The sequence below is a fragment of the Pistacia vera genome, unplaced genomic scaffold (assembly GCF_008641045.1).
Source record: "Pistacia vera cultivar Batoury unplaced genomic scaffold, PisVer_v2 Contig66, whole genome shotgun sequence".
NCBI classification, from domain to species: domain Eukaryota; kingdom Viridiplantae; phylum Streptophyta; class Magnoliopsida; order Sapindales; family Anacardiaceae; genus Pistacia; species Pistacia vera.
In genome coordinates this window covers 1-22798 of record NW_022196512.1, presented here as the reverse complement: position 1 = coordinate 22798, position 22798 = coordinate 1, and the positions used below count along the sequence as shown (strand labels likewise).

General features: G+C 36.9%; 2 protein-coding genes across 2 annotated transcripts; one reads left to right on the top strand and one right to left on the bottom strand.

The window, feature by feature from the left end:
• The first annotated feature begins 7915 nt into the window (after positions 1-7915).
• Positions 7916-12016, top strand: LOC116112293 (protein root UVB sensitive 4-like). The gene is made up of 10 exons (XM_031398449.1): positions 7916-8386; positions 8687-8833; positions 9098-9244; positions 9708-9770; positions 9851-9927; positions 10107-10212; positions 10882-10984; positions 11089-11240; positions 11355-11420; positions 11554-12016. The coding sequence occupies exons 1-10, from the start codon at positions 7916-7918 to the stop codon at positions 11794-11796; spliced, it is 1575 nt and encodes a 524-aa protein (XP_031254309.1). The 3' UTR covers positions 11797-12016.
• Positions 12017-14480: 2464 nt separating this feature from the next.
• Positions 14481-20691, bottom strand: LOC116112292 (extra-large guanine nucleotide-binding protein 1-like). The gene is made up of 8 exons (XM_031398448.1): positions 19230-20691; positions 19008-19145; positions 18805-18909; positions 18523-18708; positions 17644-17824; positions 17173-17405; positions 15582-15742; positions 14481-15290 (listed from the first exon to the last, which is right to left on the bottom strand). Exons 1-8 carry the CDS (start codon positions 20481-20483, stop codon positions 14699-14701), a joined length of 2850 nt encoding a protein of 949 aa, XP_031254308.1. The 5' UTR covers positions 20484-20691; the 3' UTR covers positions 14481-14698.
• Between the last annotated feature and the right edge of the window lie 2107 nt (positions 20692-22798).

Below are 22798 nucleotides of genomic sequence, written 5' to 3'. Positions count from 1 at the left end.
GAAATTAAAGACCATATTTATCCTCCATACTTGATGGGAAGGATTGTGGAGATTGTTAGCTTTGCCTTTCTTTGTTCCTCTGTTTATACACAAAAGTGTCCATAAAATTTTCAGTTTTAAGAATGTATAAGAGGGTCTTTTTAGTTCTTTGGTTTTGAATATATCAGATAACTTTGAGTCTTTCAAAATTATTGCTGTAGGGGTATGAGTTACTTTGTGAACATAAACAGCGTGCACTTGCGGTGTTTTTCGTTATGTTGGAAACAATATCATTGGTTTTGGATGTGTTTGGGCAAAGCCGGAGGATAATCCTTCTTGCTGCATTTCTATTATCAGTATTTGGTTTTGTAATGACCGTTTTTACTTGTATCCTGGAAAGAACCAAAGTACATGCCGAGAAGCAACTTGGGGTGGTGGAGATTGGCTTCTCAGTGGTTCAGTTAATTGCTTCATTTCTGGCCGTTTTGGGTGTCAAGAGCGCCAACAATTACACCGCATCAGTACTGCTACTAGTCTTTTCTGTAATTGCTGCAGTTTTCATTTTCAGAAAGGATGTGGATCGGATCAAAGGTCCATGGAGTCCAGAAGAAGACGAAGCATTATTTAGGCTGGTTCAAAGATACGGCCAACGAGACTGGTATTTCCTCAGCGAATGGATTCCCGGTCGATCGGCAAAGTCATGCCGTTTACGGTGGGGCTACCTGGAACCTGAATTGAAAGCTCGTGACCAAGCTCGTATCCAAGCTGACCGAGCTCGTTCCCAAGCTCTATTGGAACACGAGAAAAGGCTCTTCCCTCGTTTTAATTCCCGTCGGGGACCCGCCCCATTCGAAGAATCCCCGAAAAATTCGGGTACGGCCCCCGCCCCGCCACGGTTCTCCCATCTACAGTAAATTTATTAAAAACTTTTTTTTTNAAACCTAAATTAAAATTTTTAATTTCTTCATTTAAATTTTCTGGATTTGGGCCTATGGGGCTCATACCTGCATAAGGTTTGGGATGAAAGTGATAATTACAGGCTTACAGCTATTAAAAAGAATATTGTATTCTGACAAAAAAAGAAGAAGAATATTGTATTTGTTGTAATTTTATAAATTAAGAGATGTTATAGGGATTTCGAAGACATCTCTTCTAACGTGAGTTCTTGTTGCCATGGGTTATTTATGACGCATTTTAGTTAATTTTATTTTTTTATGACAATATTATTAAAATAAAATAAGTAATACTACGCTCACAACTCAATTTTACAACATCGGCATGGTAGCTAAGTTGGCAACTGTCACGTCAACTTTTACCACAACCAAAACTCTAAATGACTTTGACTAAACACAAACAGTCGTTCCTTCATAAGCAATGACTATTGCTTATGAATGAATGATCGTTTGTCCCTAATGAACGACCGTTCATCTTTAAGGAACGACTGTTTATGTTTAGTCAAAATCGTCAATTGACGTAGTAGTGTCAACTCTACTACTATTTTAAAGTGGTAAGAGAAGATTGTGAGATTATGTCGTAAATCTACTACTTTTGAAATAAAATATAAAGAACTATTTTAATGGAATAAGATAAATAAGGGCACTACTAGGGGTGTAGTTGAACCGAGTAGCTCGTGAGCTATTCGGGCTCGATTCGTGATGAACTCAGACTCGACTCGCGAAAAGTCGAGTAGTTTGCGAGTTCGAGTTCGAGTTCGAGTTCTTCTTCAAGCTTGTGAAAGTTGCCGAGCAGTTTTGGGCTCGATTCGATATGCTCACGGGCTTGATGGTGCTCGCGTCGTCATTTGAGTGGCAACAGCTCGTGACCTCGATTGCGAATTTAAGCTCGTGTAAATAATTATTACCCTAAAACAAAGGCAAACGGTAGCAAAATCCCTACCCTTCAAACTTATTTCGCCACCGCCATTATCGTCTACACTTCTTCAGACTGCAAATCTGAGACCTTCATTGAGGTTGGGTTCTTGACATCGCAAAGTCTGAGACGCCACAGCTGTCCAACCTTCATCCAGCCTTCATTCAGCTACCACCGTCCAATGTTCATTTGCCTTTCAATCGAAGCTGCTGCAAGGTAGAATCCGACGACGAAGCTGTTGCAAACTCAGATTCTCAAGTGAGCTTCCATTTCTTAATTTCAGAATCGAAACCAACAATATCTTCTTCATTATTTATCTGATGAAAAGTTGTTTGCAAGTACTGATTTTCATCCCAAACTTCACAATGTTTTAGAAAATTTCCTTTGTCAGAGCACTTCCTTTATCATCCTCTGTATCTTCCAAGATTTCTAGAAAAAATTCTAGCTTATCCATGAACTTTCCGTATGTTGTCTCCACTGTTAGAGTAGTTGGAAAAGTAGAATATATCCATGCCAAATGATTGCATCAATAGCCATGGATTCTCGATCTCCGTTTCTCGTTTTTTTTTTCCCCCTCAGATATGAGACTGTATGAAGTTTCGACTCATGTGTCTCCTTTGCTCATAACTGTAATCTAGAGGGCTCTGAACTTTCTTTTATAACTTTTTGATGGAGAAGACTTTACGGTTGTGATTACTTAATGCATAAGAATGGAAACATTAAGTGCAAAAGAATATTCAAATAAATTTATATATAATGGCGAAAGATGTTGGGATTCATGCATTTTGGACATAGAAATGGTGTGACATGGATGAACAAGATGATGGATGCAAGGTAGAACACAAACATAACACATAAGCCAAAAACATTTCAAGGTAAGGATGGAATATTACCTACTCCTTTGCTATTCAACACTTGAATCTTCTTTCTTGGAATCTTAGTTCTTCAAGTGAACTTAAAGAACCTCAAAATGTGATCCGCATAAGTCAAGGAAGAGAAAGCTCAGAGAGTGAGAGAGAAAATCAGAGAGTGATTTTTCTTTAATTGATTCAATTGAATTAAAATGTTATGAAACTTAATTTATATACCATGGGCACAAAGAGTAATTCTAAATTGTTTTAAGAAGGCCTCAAACAATTTAAAATTAACTTGAGAATAAACATTTATGTCAAGTCCTTGGTTTTATGGTTAATTCATAATTAGACCAAATTTTAATTCCATTAAATATTCTAACCCTTTAGAATAAAACCAATGCACTTTTGCCCCTATCATTGAATCCAATTCAATAATAATATTTAATAAATCCTTATTACCCTTGGTAAGTGCTAGCTATTCATGGATAATCATTTCTCACCAATACATTAATTCAGATGCAATCGTTTACGTCCGAACATCATTAATCTGATTAATGATATGTATTACTCTCTCTCCTTGAGCTTGGTTTTATGTGTGACCATTTTGGTTCACTGTGTTCTAGCCGTGGGCCCAATATCTGATTTTGATATGTTTCATTATAATTCTTTATAATCGAAACTCCCACTGATTATGGTAGATATCTAGCAATGTTTCATAACCCCTAAACCACAATAAAGTGTAAACCCCAATGAACCTATTCTGATCGTACGTACCGTATAGTCAAATCCCTCCGTTATCTAATCCCGATTAAGAATGGTTCATGGTATGTCAAAACCTTTAACTTAATCTTTAATCGAATTGTCAATCGATACAATGGAACTTGTCAACATGGAACTACTTTTCATCTGACATTCATTATACTTTGGCCAGAGATTTCCCTTTTCCAATGTTTATTGACATTCGTCTGGGAACTCGAGATTGAACTATTTTGAGTTAACGGAGCCCATCTTGACCATCACTTGTCCTCGCACATGAATAACATATGATCAAACCGGCTTATTACACAAGACATGACTAGTCTCATGCTTATACACCATATGAACCATATGCATCCTATGTTGAATCCAACCGTGATGTCTTAGGTTTAAGAATCAGTGGTACACTAGCACGTTCCAACGATGAATCATTGGCCATATCCATGTGATTCATCGCAATCGGTCGTATTCGATAAACAGTTCACTAACCGTTTATCTATGCTAATGCCTTAGTGACATACCTCTTATAATCACCCACACTAATACCATCACATGATATTCAATGGAGACATTCAACATGCCACAGCGACACCTACTTCTCATAATGTTACTGATGTTGATGCTTCTACCCCTCGTACCGACAAGGAGCAAATTAATCATTTTCAAAGAAAAAAGAGACCAAAGACATCAGTGGTGTGGAATGAATTTAAAGAAGCAGTTCTACCGGATGGTTCTACAAAGGGAGAGTGTGTTCATTGTAAGGCAAAGTTGGCAATAACGGAGACCAAGAGCACAACTCAGTTTGCAAGACATCTGACACAGTTGTTTTTCTGGCCAGCCAGTTCAATCGATGAAGTCTCAATGTAATCTGCACTTGCATTTTCAGATGCCAAGTTTGATATGGCCAAGATACGGGAACTAGCTGCTAATTGGGTGCTCATGCATGAGCATCCATTTACAATTATAGAGGATGAGGGTTTTAACATGATGTAAAGAAATGGTATGCCACTATGGGAGAAGGTCACGTAGACTGTTTTGAAATAACATTGTGTGACTGTGTATGAGATACAAAAGAAGAAGTTGTTTAATTTGCTTAAGAGTATCAACAAGATTAGTTTAACAACTGATCTATGGAATTCTTCTAATCAGAAGCTTGAGTACATGGTTCTCACTAGACATTTTATAGATAATGATTGGAAGTTGTAGAAGTGTGTGCTCAATTTTGTTCGTATACTTCCTCCTCGACTTGTTGTTGAGATTGCTGCTGATATTCATAAGTGTCTAATAGAATGGGGATTCAGAACAAGGTGTTCAGTATCTCGGTTGACAATGCTTCAAGTGATGATGTGGCAATCAAGATTTTGAGGGAGAATTTATGAAGAAACAAGAAGCTAACGTGTAGTAGGAAGTTGTTTCATGTGCGGTGCGCGACACATATATTGAATCTTATGGTTCAGGATGGGCTTTCCCAAATTAAGCCCATCATTCAAGATATACGTGACTGTATTTTATATGTCAAACAATCAAAGACAAGAGTGATTATGTTTAAAGAGACTGTTCAGATGTTGCAATTGCCACAACGAAAACTCAAACTTGATTTCAAAACGAGATGGAATTCTACTCATGAGATGTTGGCACTTGCAATTCAGTATTGAGACATGTTTCCAATGTTAGTTCAATTGGATAATAACTTTACTTATGCCTCAATAGATGAAGATTGGGAAAAACTTGAGAAAGTATGTGAGATTTTGGAAGCCTTCAACTCTGTAACTAATGTCATCTCAGGGAGTGAGTACCCCACTTCTAACTTATTTTTGCAAGAAATTTGTGACATAAAAGAGTTGCTAGATGAAAAGTGCTCTGATGATGACAATTTCATTCAATCAATGGTGGGAAAGATGAAAGGAAAGTTTGACAAGTATTAGGGGGAATGCAATTTCTTAATAGCAATTGCAGCTGTATTGGATCCGAGGTGGAAAATGAGATTGTTGCAATTTGCCTACCCACAATTGTTTCCTAATGAAGAAGCACAAGAAAAAATTGATAAAGTGCGAGCTGCCTTGTATGAGATTTATGAGGAATATGAGGCGGAAAGTCAATCTTCCACCATTGAACCACCTGTACATATCAGTAAGGATCAGGGGGTGCATGTACAACGCCCTAAACGTACTAGTTCATGGTTCTGTGAGTTTGTTAAGATAACTCAAATGGTGCAACATGAGAAATCTGAGTTAGGTTGTTATCTAAAAGAGAAGTGTTTGTTATGGGATGAGGATGATACCTCGTTTGATGCGTTAGACTGGTGGAAGCTTAATCAAATGAACTATCGTATTTTATCTATGATGGCTTGTGAAATACTTGACATTCCAATCACCACGATCGCTTCGGAGGCAACTTTCAGTGCTGGGAGTCGAGTTATTGATACTTATCGATCATCATTGTCTCCCGATACTGTGCAAGTGCTACTTTGTGGTGGTGATTGGTGTCACAATCTCTATGGAGTCAAGAAAAGTTACAAAGTAAGTTTCATACTTCCATAGTCCAATTTATTAAAATTATGGCATTATTTGGTTGTTTATTAAAATTATTCAAACTAAAACAATTGGTTTTCTTCTTTGTTTTTAGAAAGAGAAGACAAATGAGCAGTTTCAGCTTCCGATCCCATGAAGTTTTGGTGGAATCGTGACAGGTTAGTGATAGTAAATGTTATACTTCTCAAATTATTTGGTTTCTGTCTAATTGATTTACATATTTGGCTGCCCTTGGGCCCTATCTAGCTGTCTTGTTTAAATTGTTTACATTTGGCTGCTGTCTCATTATCATATTTTAAGTTCTAGTTAATATTGGTTGCATGCAATTGTTGGAGTCTGGTGAGTGAAGAGATGGGTTGAAAAGAAAAAAGAAAGAAAGAAAACTGATGTAGGAGAGATCATTTTGATTAGTTTTGTTGCAATTAGTTATTATTCTTTTTATTGTGAATGTCAGCTCTTAGGAAGCTTCTATAGATGATTGGATAAAATGGTTGTACTTTATTTTTACACTAGATTTGTTTAGTCTTCAAGGAATACCGAGAATGTTTTTTGTGAAAATAAGTTTGCTGCTTAAAGTGATATAAACTTAAAGGAATCTCAACCAGCATTAAAGTTTCAATATGGGTCCATTTCATCTTCCCATTACTTGGTTTGCTGCTGCCAAACTGTGGAAAGTCAAAAGTTGTATTCACTTTGGATGAACTTTTATTATGACATAAGAACCTCTTGATAAATCACATTCTCTGACGCAATTTTTTCTATTATTTTTTTTTATTTGGTAGCCAAATGGAACTGTAATATCTTTGGCTACTGGTTTTGTTGTTGATGCAAGAGAAGAGAAGCTTCATGGGTCAGGTGGATGCAAGAGAAGAGAAACTGTTGGTCTTGTTGTTGATATGATTCGTTAGAAGAAAATAGAATGTTTTTTGTTTCCCATGGATTGAATTCCATATGCTTAATGTTTGCTTTTATTTTGTGTTTTGCTTTGAATGTTGTTTTTGGATTAAGGATTGCTAAATTTACAGTTTGTGTTTTGCTTTGGATGTTATTTGGATGAATATTTGTTGAATTTAGAGCTTATTTTTTACTTTGAATGTTGATTTTTGGATGAAAGTTTCATTTTCCCATGTTTGAATTCTGAGATTTAGATGAAGTTGATTCAATTGAAGTTGAATTTTTTTTGCTTTTTAGCTTTGAATCATGCGATTTTGGTGAATGCAATTTAATCTGATCAGAAGGTAGAAGGGATACTGCATGCTGAATTTTTTTTTTTAATATTGGCTCGAATTCGGCTCAACTCGTGTAACAAATAACCGAGTCGAGCCGAGCTCGAGCCATTCATTTTCTTAAACGAGCTGAGCTCCAGCTCATGTACCATCGATCCTCCTTCCAATACATCCAAGCCGAGCTTGAGCTCGATCCTCCTTCCATTGCATCTGAGCCAAGCTTGAGCCAGCCACTACTCGGCTCGGCTCGGCTCGGCTCGGCTCGTATGCACCCTTAGGCCGCACTACTAATGATCCAACTGTATACTGTTATATGGACAATTAAGAAATATTATCTAATGGAATTAATGTCTCTGATCAAAGATTCTGTGTCATAAATAATTCATAAAGTTTTTAATAATTTGTAAAATCATCAAACTCCTATTATTTTAGATTTTAAATTCAATTACATTTACAGCTGTTAAAGCATTCTAGAGAATCACTTTTTTATCCTCCACTTTTAGAACGGCACATTTTAAGTTTACGCTTCTAACTTTTTCTAAATCAAACAACGTGCCCAATCCCCTGTGATTCACCATCACCAATACAGTTTCAATGTTTCATTGTCTCTAAAACCCTAAACCCTATCATTATCAAAGCCTCCAGAATTTGGCGGGAAAACTAACTCCCAAAAATCCTATTTTCACTTCCCCTGGTTCTCATGCAAGCCTCTCTAAAGTCGGCTACCAATACTCATCCTTTCCAATTCCAATGGGAATTTTCAAAATTGCCCGAATTCATTTCTAAAACGCCCAAGTTCACTCCCAGAAAAGCCCTAACTTTAACCACCAACTCTTTTAGAACCTCAATTAACTACGAACCAGAGGAAGGACTCAACAAAGGGCCCAAACCCGTAGGACTCAAGAAGCTCCCGGTGGTGGTTCGGGGGTCAGGTCGGGTTTCGAGGTACTTCTGGGACGGGAAGGGTTTGCAATTGGTCAGTGTTGATGGTGGTGCGTCGTCGTTTGGTTTGGATTTCGACGATGGGTTTAGGAAATTGCTAAGAATTTGTAGTTTGGCTTTTAGAGACTTTTTTTTACCCAAACAAGTGAGTGAGAATTATATGAATTATGTTAAGTGGAAGTTCTTGCACCGCGTGTTTAGTTCTGCTCTTCAAGTTCTTGCCACTCAGGTAACCGGTCTTCCTTTTTTTTTTTTTTTTTTTTTTTTGGGACAGAATAAAATTCATTTGGTGATCTGTGTATTTTTTGTAAAATTTAAAGGACTGTTATAATGGGGATTAAGTGGGTTTACACATAGAGAAGTTGTTGAACTTAATACCTTTTAACGAGTATGAATTACAGAATTAGACTTGTAAGGTGTACCAGTATTTTACGCATGTTATGTATTGGTCAATTTGGAGAAAATTAAAGTCTTAAACGTAGAAAGAAAAGAAATATTATTGGGATGAACTTTTGGTTTCTGTTATCAGGCAATGTTTCGCGCCATAGGAATTGGGTACTCTCGTTCATTGCCAGCAGCAGCTGCCTTGAATTGGGTTTTAAAGGATGGTCTTGGACGGTTTTGTAGGTGCATCTACACTGCTAGCCTAGCATCTGCTTTTGATACCAATTTGAAGGTAGGCATTGTACTTATTGAAATTTGTATGCTTTGCCTTGTCACTTGTTTTAATTTATTTACTCTTAAGATTTGCTTCTTCTTCATCAGTACTGCAGCTTCATCAATGCATTTGGTGTTTGGATAGATTTATCCGAAAACCCTAAATCAAAGTGATGTGGAGTGCAATTCTTAGAGATCTTAGAACCTTAAATTAATAAAATGTAGAGATATCTTATATGAACTTAAATAACTAACTAATGTTTTGTTATCTGTTTTTATGAAGAGGGTTAGGTTCTCAACATCTGTCCTGTTCAGTTTGAGCATTGGAGTTGAGCTACTGACTCCTGTATTTCCCAAGTACTTCTTGCTTCTTGCTTCTATAGCCAACATCGCTAAACAAATAAGTCTTGCATGCTACTTGGCAACTGGTGTAAGATTCTGTTTTTAACATTCTCTCAAGTTCCTTTTCAGTCTGGTAGCACAATCTGTTATATTTTCACCTCTTTTATGAAGGAAAGTATCAAAGTTGGGCATACATGATTTTATCATATGACTTTAATTTTTTCAGTTTCTTTTTCTTTTTTGCTTCAAGCATTTTTTTTTTTTTTTTTGTTTGGTTTTCTTATCATTATATTATACAGAATGATTTAAAGCTTCATGCTTGTATGACTTATATAGGCCTGTAATATTTGCAAAGCCCAGCAATCACTTGTTAATGCTTTACTTGCCTGTGAGTTTTTCTGCTTATGTTGAATGTATACCTCCCACACCACTTTAGCCATTTTTTATTCTAAAGGGACTTTCTTCAAAATGCATTTTTCTTCCCGACAATTCTAAAGGTGTTTTGACAATTTTTTGAGTGGAATATTGATGTCATAACTCTGAATGAACAGTCTGCTGTTCATCGAAGCTTTGCAGTGGCTGATAACCTTGGTGAAGTTTCTGCAAAAGCACAGGTTCTCATTCTTTCTGGCATGCATAATTTCCTGTCTCTGATATCTCATATGTTATGGACCTAAGTTTTGTTGTGTGTCAGATTCAAACAGTGTGCTTTGATAATCTTGGGCTCATGATTGCTGCATCTTTTAATATGTTGCTGAAGAACAATCAAAGGTTTTTTCTTCTTCGATCTTTATTAGTTATTGAGTTCCTTGGTGAAGTTTATAATGTTCTATGGATCAAAATGAATTGAGAAGTTTGTTAGGCTTGATTATGGAGAAATGATGTCTTCTGCCTCTTAAGCCTGCTCTTGAAGTGTTTGGTGATTTCCTAATTTGTTATTGATGTGCAAGATTGCAAGCAGGTTTACCTTTTGTAGTATACCCCATTTTCTCTGCAATTGACCTCTTTGGGATATATCAAGGGCTTAAGCATGTCCATCTGCAAACAATAACTAAGGTTGGTTAGCTCTGTATTTTAATCAATTATATGAGGTTAAAATGATGGTTTGCCATAATTTTCTGTTCTTTGAAAGAATACAAAACCCACTTCTCAGCTGATGTTTATAAGCTTGCCCCCACCTGCCCTTCTTTTTTTGTGGTACCCAAAATTCCATCAACCTGTCCTATTTGTTCATTGGAAGCTACTTTCAAACTCTACAACCTTGGTATCCAAGAAACTTGTGCAATATAATATCTCAAGCAGGTGGTTCCAAAGAGATTTGCACAATTTGAAACCAAGGGCTTTAACCACTCTGCCTAACCCTTGAAGTTACTCCCATATTCATGGCATCTATTTCCTCAGCTAATAGACGAGAGGTAGCTCATTAGAAAGTTTCCCAAAAATGTTAAAAGTTAATAGACAACTGATTACTTATCATTCTACCCAAAAATGATAAGTATGTGTTCACTCTCTCCTTAGTTCTCTTTTCTGCTTACCCATTATACATTAATTTATCTGCGTTAGTTCTAAATACTTTCTTCCTTAAGTGAATCCTCAAGCAATCCCACCCCCACCTACTCTCACATAGCAATGTTGGTTTGATATACATTCTATGGCGATTGGTTTTCAGTTTGGAAAAAACAATTATTTGCCTCATATCTCACTTTCATTATTGTATGTATCTAGGATAGGCTTGAAATCATACTCGATAAATGGATTGAATCAGGACATGTGCCTTCTCCAGCAGAAGTCAGTAAAGAGGAAAGCGTTGATTTTCTATGGAGCAAAGGTGGGTTTTGGTGTTTCTCAAGTGCATTTTGGTGCTTTTGATTGAGCTAGAATTAATGCATATTATTGATGAAAGTTAAATCTAACTAGTGAGATTTGTATCAGGCAAAGAATTGTGTCCCATCAGAATAGGGTGCTTAAATCCTAAGTGTCAGATACCCAAGTCGTCAATGACAGTGATGCAGTCTTTAACCGACGAAGATTATTACTTCATGTGCATGGAGATTTTCAGCAAAGGTTTGACAGGAAATGAGCAAGTGAGTATCACAATAATGAACTTATTTGGCTGTCAAACACAATTATATAGCACTCACTTGCTAATGCTGGTCTTTTTTTTCTTTCTTCTTTTTGCTCCTGTGGTGACATTTTAGCTTGGTATCCTTCTTTGTCTACGAGAAGGTGCTAGTGTTACGGATGTTATCATGGGCTTGTTGCAGGTAAAAGGATTTGTACTCAGCGATACATATACAGATATATTTCCATGGGCAGATGGACTGCGTTTCTTTTCTTCTATTTTCTCAACTTTATTATTGAGCTTATACATAATGAAGCATAATTGTTGTGGTGTAGGCATGCTATGTCCGCAAGGCTCTCCGATTGAGTAGTTGGTGGGAGAAAATGGTCGGAGCTACTGATGCCTCAGACTTGATTCTCAAGGACAAGGAATGGTTTAAATTGATTGAGGACAGTAAGCGATGTGCCCAAGGGAACTTGTCCATGTTAAATGAACAAATCTCAGCACTGGGTTGGGCTGCCAAAAACATTCTGTTGAATACTCAGGAGCAGGCCCGATACACTTTTTTAGATGACTGAAAATACCAGGATAATCTTCGAATTTTGGAGTCTCTCTGAAATTTGAGCATAATTTGGGGGACATGTTAGGATTTTTGTTTTGTTGCTTCTTCTCTCAACCACTAGGATCATCTTCATTTCATAAGCTAATAATTCATTTCTATTTGCGTACATTCCATTTGTATATGTCACATACATAATTCCTTCGTTGTACTTCTCGTAAGACCAAAAGGAACTCTCTTACGGGAAAGTTTAAAGAAATAAACAGTTTCTCATCGTTTATAGCCCCACATGTTCTCCGTGTGCCTTATCTTTGATATGCACCTGACAATTGAAAATACTTAATAGTTATTAGCGTGTATGCTTTATTATTTTGGGTAAGATTTTTGAAAAAGTTGAGTTGGGTGGTTATTTCGAGATAGGATTTGAAAATTAACAAAAACTAATGTTTTAAAATCCAATCCGGGGTGAAACTTGGCAAAGTTGCGGGGTCTCGAGTTGATCGGTTGTCGATCAAACTGATTGATAAAAACTTTTAAAATTTAACAAATACACCCTTAAAAATAACAATTACATCCCTATAGGTTTGAAATTTAGCAAACACACCTCAAATACAAATTGGCCAATGATTGGTTGACGACGGCAACACCCCAATGCAACCCCAATCGTCCCTTGAGCCCATTCCCCTTAAAATATACTCAAGATCTGGTCGAAATATGTTCGGTTTCGGCCAAATCTCACCAACGCTGGCGTTGGCATTCCAGGCCAGATCTCATTGACGCCAACGTCAACAACCCTCCCCAGCACTCAGAAATTACTTCCCCCTTCCTCTCGACAAAAACCCACCTCACCCCACCCTTGTTAGCCTTGTCAATCGCCGGCAAAAGTTGGTTGTTGCCGTTGCCAGTTTTGTTCGATTTCCAGTCGATTTACTCATCGAAAATCAACGCCGTCACCACCATTACATTCACCGGCAGTTTCTCTTCAAAAACCCTAACATCCCGGTCGGAAATTGTTCGCCGATCATCCTCCCAAATTTAGGGTTTTGGGTGAATAAGAAAAACATAAACCCGACCCGTTGAAGCTTCTAGATCTCGATTAAACTGGTCGGGCCGGGTTTTAAAACAATGACAAAAACACCTTCCTAAGTTTGTTAATTTAGCTAAACATCTTTATAATAAAACATTAAAAATTAACAAAAATACCCCCATCTACCCATTAAATGTCGACAGTCGACCACCATTGTCAGAAAGTGGTCGACAGTCGTCGAATGGCGCACGATCAGTTGGATCTAGCTGGTCATACGCTGATATGACCTTTTTTAGCCAGATCCATTGTAGATCTGGTTAGAAAATGCTAGATCTACGGCCAAATTTGGCCATTGATTGTCAGATTTGGTCATGAACGATGACCAAAGATATGACTGTCGTTGACAACCAGCTACGGCCAAAGATCTGGCCCTCAACGGCAGGATCTTTGGCCGTGAATCTAGCCGAAAAAGGCTAGATCGGTGTACTACCGGCCAGATCCAGCCGGTAGTGCACCATTAAGCCAAATTCCGACCACCTTTTAGCGGTGGTGGCCGAAATTTGGCAAATGTGGGTGGGTGGGTGGATGGGAGTATTTTTGTCAATTTCTAAACATTTTTTGAGGGGTGTTTAGTTAAATTAACAAACTTAGGGAGTTTAAAAATAGTTGAATAAAATATAATAGGATTTTCAAAATAGGGAAATAAATGTGTATTTTGGGTAGGATAGGAAAACAAACGCACCCTATGAACACTGTTTTAAAACCTGGTCCAGCTAGTTGAACCGGTTCAATTAGGACCTAGAGCCTTCACTGGGTCGGGTTTCAAATTTTTTTATTCATTCAAAACTCTAGAAATTAGGACATCAATCCATGAATAATTGAAGGTTGAAATGTTAGGGCTTTTGCAGAGAAATTGTCAATGAGTGCAATGGTGGCAACAACGTCGATTTTCAATGAGTGAATTGATCGGAAATTGCAAAATAATTTCGTTGGAAAAATATCACCATCGTTGACGATTGGGGAGGCTAACGGGGAAGGGGTGAGATGGGTTTTGGTCAAGAGGTTAAGGGGAGTGTTTTCCTAGTGATGGAGAGTGTGGTTGTGGCTAGAAACAAGCCCTATTTGCCGATGTTAACAATGTTGTTTGGGGTATTTTTGCTAGATTTCAAACCTCTAGTGACTTACAGTAGTTTTTAGGAGTATTTTTTTGTTAGATTTCAAACCTTTGGACACATGTTTGACCTACCGGTCAACTTGGAACCCAACCACTTTGCCAGGTTTCACCACGGGTTGGGTTTTAAGACATTGGTTATTAATTCCTCATTCCATAATCTTTTATTTTTAGTAACTCAAAACACAACGGGTCAAGAATTAATATGATTAATTTTAAGGTGTTACCTTACTGCGTCTTTCAAAGGAGGAATGTACCTGTTTAAACACGATACCTGCATCGAAGAACATTGCACAAGCACAACTGCAACTTCCCAGCCACAATTTTCATCTCACCAAATCAAATGTTATTAGTGAATATCATGTTAAGAGAATGCTACCGCCTAACTCTTAACTAGATCAGATATTTGTTCATTTCTATTGCAAAAAACATATAACCAATGGCATCGGAACATAAACATAATATAAATGCAGAATGTTAAAGTAATTGGTTCACTGCAAAAACATGACATGTAAATCTAATGTTTCACTCTCACCGTGGGGGCTCGTACACCAATAAATTCGCTATCTGCATGACAGTACAAATAATACCTAAACTGGTCTCAATAATCTTACAGCTGTTGATTGTGGAATGAAACAATCGTCTTGTGCTCATTTACATGCTGTGATATATATATACATTGACAATCTAGAACCCATTTACAAGGCTTTTTCTGGTTTAACATCAATGAGAGTAGGAGCTTGCCTCAGTGCTATACATTGAGTACTCACTCAGGCTGTAGTTGGCTCTTTCTTCATCCCACTTCATTATCTCCCTTGCATACTTCAGAGTAGCATCAACATTATTGGGCTCTAATCCCTTCACCATTGAAACATACAATCTCCTGCCTGTGAGAGACGCATAAAGCCTCTTGAACTTAACAGCAATATAGTGGAAAGCCAACTGCCCCGGTGTGGGGTTATTATTGATGCTGTTTCTATTGCTACTGCTGCGGTGATGGCTGATGACCGGATGAAAATCATCAAACCAATCACACTGATGCAAAGGTACCCGTTCGATTTTTTCCTCAAACAGATCAAATTTGTTTAATATCAAAAGGAACTCCATCTGATCGAAGGTTGGATGGGTAACAATACTTTCAAAGAATTTCCTGCTCAGTATCATCTTGTTAGTGAGAGATCCATTCCCATCAACAGAGAATTGATCATAGTCGCTCAAGGCTACACAGAAAATGACCATTCCAACATCTTCAAACATCTCTAACCACTTGCAGTTTTCTCCAAGACCTCTGGCCTGTACTCTAATTAGTTGGTACCTGATAACCAACACCAGAAAAAAGAATCTTAATGATAATGAAAAACATAATTTATATAATAATAAAAAAAGGCAGTAGAGGACAAAATTAACATCAAAATGTCCACAAAAGATGAATTTGAAGGTTGTATATCTGAATCATCATTCAATTTGTGCTGGAAACTGAGACTAGATCACCAAAAGTTACCAAGGTGCTACAGCCTGGCGGGCCCTAGACAAAAATATTGGTGGCTGAATTTTTTTTTTTTTTTTTTTTTTTTTTGCCTGCAGGATATTAAGCAATGGCACCTACCTAAGCAAAGAATCATTCTGATCAACACCCTCACTGTTCTCATCAGAAGCTGAGGGAAATGAGAAGTCCACACAAGAAAGCCCATTCGATGAAGTAACACCCTCAGCATATAGGATATCCAAATCTGATGGTTCATAGTCTGTTCTCAATATATCAATTACCTGAAGAGTGAAAGAGTATATTAGAAACAGTAACAACAGTAATCATAGTTACTATCCTGAACAAAGTAAAAGAAAAACAAGTATCTTTGCCATGTAACCAAGATGCTGGTTGAGATTCATTGAGAACCTGACAGATGTTAACCGTACCATATAATTCATACCAGCTTGAGCTTGACATATTGACAACTTTTGAACCTTAATTACATCTTTCTGAGCTCCAAGTTTATCAGTCACATACAAAATTAAGCCCAAAATGATAAACTACCATCTTTCCTTTAAGTTAACATCACTTTAAGCAGCAAACTTATTTCCACAAAAAAACCTTCTCGGTATTCCTTGCAGACTAAATATCCTTGCAGACTAAACAAATCTGGTGTAAAATTTAAGTACAACCACTTTTCATCCAATCATCTATACAAGGTTCCTAAGAGCTGACATTCACAATAAAAAGAATAATAACTAATTGCTGCAAAACTAATCAAAATGATCTCTCCTGCATCAGTTTACTGTTTATCATAATTACAATTACTGAAATCTACATGCAGACATATCAATTAAACACATGACTTCTGCGATGACTTGAAATCTTATTAACTAAATCATCTAAGCTTCAATACAAGCTCTGTAAAGCAACTTTCTTTTCTTTCTTTCTTTCTTTTTCTTTTTTCTGTTTTTGGGACAAGACTGTAGAGCAATTAAGAACTCAATTTAAATGTTTGAAAAGGGAAACAAGGGTCTCTTCTACAAACTGAGTTTCATTTGTCTTAAGCTCACAACGAAGTTGACTTAATTGATACTATTCAGTCAGGATTCAATACAACATAACTTGTATCTATATTCATAGTTGCCTACTAACAAACTGAAAGTCCAGAAAAGTTGTCGGCATGTCTATTCATAGCAGGGTCAACTTCTTTCTTTTTTAGTTTTTAGTCCCACCAACCCAGTGCAAGTAAGACTATAATTAGAACCTCTGGTAGAGTACAAAGCACCTCACTGGCTTCTTATTTTCTTTTTCTAATTTAAAATAAGACCAAAAGAAAGAAAACCCTTGTTTCTTCTTGCAGTCTTATTGAAGATCTTCAACCAGATCTTAAGAGTTCTTTTGCTTGCTGCAACAAGAAATTTTGTAAGTCCAAGGTCATTCCAATTCTTCCCTTTCAATGCCTAGGTTATCATGTACCATTAACATTCATGCCAAATGGCCAGACAACCAATCATGTGGAAGGCAGTGTCGGTGTATTTTACAAGATCCGACAGCATCTTAAAATCACAATTATTATCTCTTATTTTACATGCTTCACACTTCTAAATTTGCCAGTGACCATAGACTATAGGAAAATAAATCTTCATGCCAATACAATAAATTTAAGCAATTTAAGCATGAGTGTTCATAATTTAACAGAGCATAGGAATATCAAGCAAGATTGTACCCGCTCTAGAAAATAACTAGCAACGCTAGGTAGCATTTCCAATTCATTTTTCCGTTTGTAAGTGGCCTGAATGGCTGCATCCTTCCACAGCTCTTCAACCAATGGTGCATATTCACGATTAGCAGCCGGAAAAATGGCTTCCAAATTGCCCGACACCATAGTCTTCAAAAGCCAATCAGAAAATGCTTTAAGCCTTGGGCCAATAGCATAGATTGTTTTGCCATCAGAACTCTCTACCAAACCAGAAAAACTCAACTCAGACCCATAGAAAGTAAGCTCAATATATTAACAACCATACAGCCATGCTGAATGTAGCAACTGACATGGTTGGAAGTTAATAATTTAAACAATACAATCCTACCTGATAATTATGTAACAAGACACTTGATGGGCATATATATATGTATGCATGTATTCAATAAACATGAAGTCAAAGAGAAGAGAGAAGAAGACAACCAATAATATTCTTACCAATGGGGTTGGTTTCATCTGAAGATTGTTTCTTCCTCCTTTCACTCAAAACTTCATCTTCGAAACGCTCGCGACCTTCAAGAAGTATACCAAGATAGCCATACACATTGCTCTGGATCTTTATCTTGATATTCTCACGCTCATCCTCCGAAAATGGTACGGCTTTATAAAGAATCTTGGCCTGAATAATTTGAGATAGTAAATGTGTTAAAGATTATCAGAAATTAACATGTAATATGTCAACGAATACTTTATAGACATCAAAGAAAATGGCAGAATCAAAACATTTCGGTTCAGAGGTCCACCTATACTAGGGTGCACGGAAAAACAAGTTTCAATTATTGGCCCTTTCCAATTTGCACATAAAATCATATATGACTGTTATGGTTGTGCAACTATCAAGTAAACTCAAAAAAATCCATTAATTCCAACCACCAGGGATTAGACAGAAATCATTATTTACAATTTCACTGGGCTTGTCAAAATCAATTCTTTTAAGAAAACTGATAAAGAGAACTTTAAAATCCCCACGGAAAACAAGAGTAGACATTCACATCACAGTATACCAAACTTCCTGCAAACATGTTATGATTATCACAGTACCCACAAACATTACTTTATCACTATGGCATAATGCTCAATTTTTTTGGGGAGGCCTGCTATAGCTCTTCTCTCATTAGCAATATGTAATTCAAGAAAACCAGCTTCGTCAATCCATTTAAGTTTATTGTCAAAACAAGACAGGGAAGTCAACATAGATAAGGATATGACACTCATCTAAAGCCGTATTAGATTAAAAGGAGGGATATCCCACAGAAAAAAAATAAAAAATTGCAATCACAATGAATTTAGAAACTAAAGTTCCCCATTAAGAAGTACCTGCTTAAATATCGTACTTGTCCCAGATCCATTATATCCAACTAAAAGCAATTTCTGAAGTGTTCTCTGTTCAATATAATCAGGAACAGATCTGCTAATCTGACTGCTCAGTTGTTCTCCACCAAGATTTGAAGATTTCGAAGGAACAGGCAGAGACAAGACAGCAGAAACAAGCTTTGTCCTGGCCTGAGAAGAAATGTAACAGCAAAAACGCGTAACCAATGTGAAGAAACAAATTGACAAAACACAATGACGAATATAAAATTTTGACACAAACCATACCTTGCCCCAAATATACCCTTTAGTATTCTTCTGTCCCTCCTCTTGATATGATCCATCCTCGTTCACCCAAAAGTGTGGATTTCCAGCACATTGAACTCCTGCCAACTGTGACATTCAACAAAAAAGGTTCGTTAACATTCCTGGAAATTGATTTTGAGGGGGGAAAAAAAGAATAAAACAATTACATGTCGATAAAATTCAACCTGCAACATCCTTAATTCTACTTTTGTAATCTCTCGACCATTGATGAAAACTTGTGTGTTTCCATTGCTAGCATTTGGTTTGATTGGACCACCAACATTCAGATGGGGACTGATTATCTTCGACGGTTTCAGTCCTTCCTGCAGAATTTAGAAGAATAATCAATATCCAAAAAGATTTCTTAACTTTCTAGAAATGAAATGTCTTAAATATACCATATTCACCTTTCCCCAGAGACCGGATACTTTATCGTACCAATAGTTTCCAGGTTTTAGTTTCTTTGGCGGGTTTGGACACGTCTGCAATATAACCAACTCCTCATGACAAAGAGGTTTTCCATTCACACAAACATACCCCGGAGGCAACTGATTAACCTCACACAACTTCTCAGTCTTCATTATTTGTCTAACTTCCAACTCATTAAGTAACCGCTTAAGCATTCTAGAACATTTCCCCAAATTTCCTCGCTTAGCCTCATCAATAGGAAATCCAATGCATGTAACACACTTCCTTCCTTCCGGCATTGACCCCATTGCCCTAAGCACACAGTTACTACAATATTTTGCATCACAAACAATACAAATCTCTTTCTCTGTAAAGCGGTTCCCCTTAAAACACCTATAACACGAGCCTTTCTTCCCTTTTGTTTCAGGTTCTCTCTTAACTCTCTGCAGGATCCTCGGTTCATCCTGACTAAATTCTTGACCAATATCATCATCCTCATCCTCATCATCAGAAGTAATATCACGAAAAGTAACAACCGGCCCTCTTCTACCATCACCATTATAACGAAGATCCTCATCATTATTATTTCTATTAAAGTAATCTCCAGTCTTAAGGGATGAAACCCGTGAAGAAGGATAATCCATACTCAAGACAGACTCGTTTGACTCCCAATCAGGCTGATTAAATTCGTCATTAGAGTCTGAACTTTCTTTCCCACAGCTAGATTTTCCCAATCTCCCTGAACAGTCCCTTGATTTCTCAAAACTATCAGAAAATTCAATGATTCCAGAATGCAAATTTTCATTACTTCGATTAAACGCATTTGAACTATTAACTAAATCACCAGACACAAAATTTGAAAACTCTAACGCGCCCGAGCTACTCAACTCACCGGACAATACGCAGTTGATATTATCAGTTGCTCTCTCAATAACAGACGTGGGAGACACAGTTGTTTCAGATTTTAGTTCAGTCTCTTTAGAAACACAGCAATCGCGAGAATCAACAACCGAATTAGGTTTGAGCTCTTTAGAGAAATTCTTACTCAACTTATCGGCCGATACTATCGGCTGCACGACCGGAAGCGCCAACTTATCGGAGAGAGACACTTGCTTAACGACGGCGGCCACTGGTATTTTCTGGACGTTAATCGGGACAGCCCGTGGAATATTGTATGGTAGCGGCGGTCCTTCGTATTCCGTGGCGAAAGAGTACTGGATCCCATCTTCAGGCAAAGCACCCTGCGGTGACATTCTTTCTCCGGTTCAGACAATCTTTCTTTTCTAATTTTTTAATAGAAATATCCCTCAAAGCTCATATTGAATTTGAAGGGGTTTGACAGGTATTATTTTGGTGACCAAGAATTAGAATAAAGTAAGATAAAGATGGAAAATGAAAGAAAGCGAAATAATATAGAAGAAGGGAGTGTTTGGGGTTGGAGAGGGGGAGGGAGAGGGTGTGAAAAAAATTAAAAAATGATGGTACAAGTAAAAGGAAAACCAGCAGCATCTGTAGCTGTAGCTATAGCTGTAGAGCTGTGCTTAGGAGTGGGGAATCTGAAGTTTTTTTATTTTTATTTATTAAATATTAAAATAAAAAATTAGTTAATTGCAGGTGGGGTCCACGGAACTTTTGTCTTTTACATCGTGTTGTTGGTATCTCTAGAGGCGACTGAGTGGGTTTAACAAAAGGTATTCAAAGGGCCACTCCGGGCTGTATAGTTTCCGGATTTGGGTCTTCCTTCGACTACACTTATCGAATTATAAGATAACAGTTGGATTTTGGGTTGGGAAGAGTTTTAACTTTTTGGAGGCGTTCGGTGGTAGGTAACGAAAGATGATTAGGTTTGGTTGTCGAATAATATAATATTTTGATAATCTTATATTATTAATAATTATTATTATTGATAATATTAAAAGTAATTTGATTATCTCTATTTTCTTAGATATGGTAAGATTATCTTGATAATCTTATTTTTATTATAATTTTATCTTTTATTAATAAAAATTTTGGATAATAATGTCTCTATTTTAAAATAAATTTATATTAATATACCATTTCAATTTTACCTTTGTTTAATTAAGTTTTTAGATAATAATACCTTTATATTTAAAAAAATTACAGACTGTCATCGCCACCCAGCCACCATCGTTGACAGCAGGCCAACCACCACGGACCACTACCAGAAAGTCATCGAAGTCCCTAAAATTGATCGAGATTCGTTGGGAGGCTCCGAGAGGCTTCGATATGGTCGTTTCCGACCATATCAGGCCAGATCTATTCTACCCGGAATAGATCTGACCGTTAATGGTAACGGCCAGATCTTGCCCAAATCTGGCCGATAATGGCCAAGGATCTGGCTGTTAATGGCCAGAAACGGCCATATCAGAGCCTCGTGGTCACGGTGAGCTACTCACGGCGACTTTTGAAGACTTCTGGCTGTGGTTTGCAGTGGCGGCAGGGGGTGGGGGTGATTTTGTCATAATTAAAGTTTTATATAAGCGGGGTGTTTTAGCTAAATCTGAAATATCGGGGGTCAAAAGAAATTATTCAAAAATTAATAATAAAAATAATATTATATTAATATTTAAAAAGAGGGCAATTTAGTCATTTAAATAACATACTCACCAATTTATTCTCCCTAACTAAACATATTAATATAACATACCCACCAACTAACCAAACACATTTTTCTAAAGATTTCTAATAATCTTCAAGGTAATATAAGATTCTAATAATTCAACATTCCTAGTAATCTAACATTTTCTGAACCAAACGCACCCTTAAGCTTATAACTCATTAGCTCTACCTAGTTTCTGTGTAGGTAAGGAATCATGATCTCTTTTTTATGATTACCCTAATCTCATGCCTGAAGTTGAAAGAAGTACGAGTATCTGGTCGGTTTATGCATGCCTCAATAACTATCCATCTAATAAAAGTTCAGTGGTTATCCCTATTAACATTCAAAAGTTTCCATCTAACCACTCAGTCACTTAAAAATTGGTCTGTCGAAATATGTTGATTATTTTGTAGAGAGCTTGGATGTGAACATCAGTAGTTGAAAAGAAAGAAAAAACCAAGAAATGTTTCATTAGACACCAACTTCAATGCGTGATTTTCGATTTCATCATCTGGTTTATCAAAATCTTTTCAATCTCACTCATTATGTTGGAAAAATGGCCTAATAGAAAGTTAGTAATGGGCCACACCACCACAAGGATCCATCTATACCCACAAAAGTTTCAAGTTCACTGGCCCAAGTTTAGGCCTTTCACTCAAATTTAAAATGTTTAAATTATGAAGAATCTTTCAGATTTGCTTTAACTTTTAGGCGGATAAGAGATTTCAATTCAATTTTTATCCCACATCACTCTTTTTCTATAACTTTATTTTAACAAATTTTTTTTTTTTTTTTTTTTATAATGACTTTACTTGATTTATATAATTATTTATTAATGCCATGATTAAGAAAGGTTACCATCTTTCATTTATTATTATTATTTTTTTTTAATAATCGGGATGCCTGGACTAACATGCGTCTCCCTCAACTAATATTCGGAGTCCATTG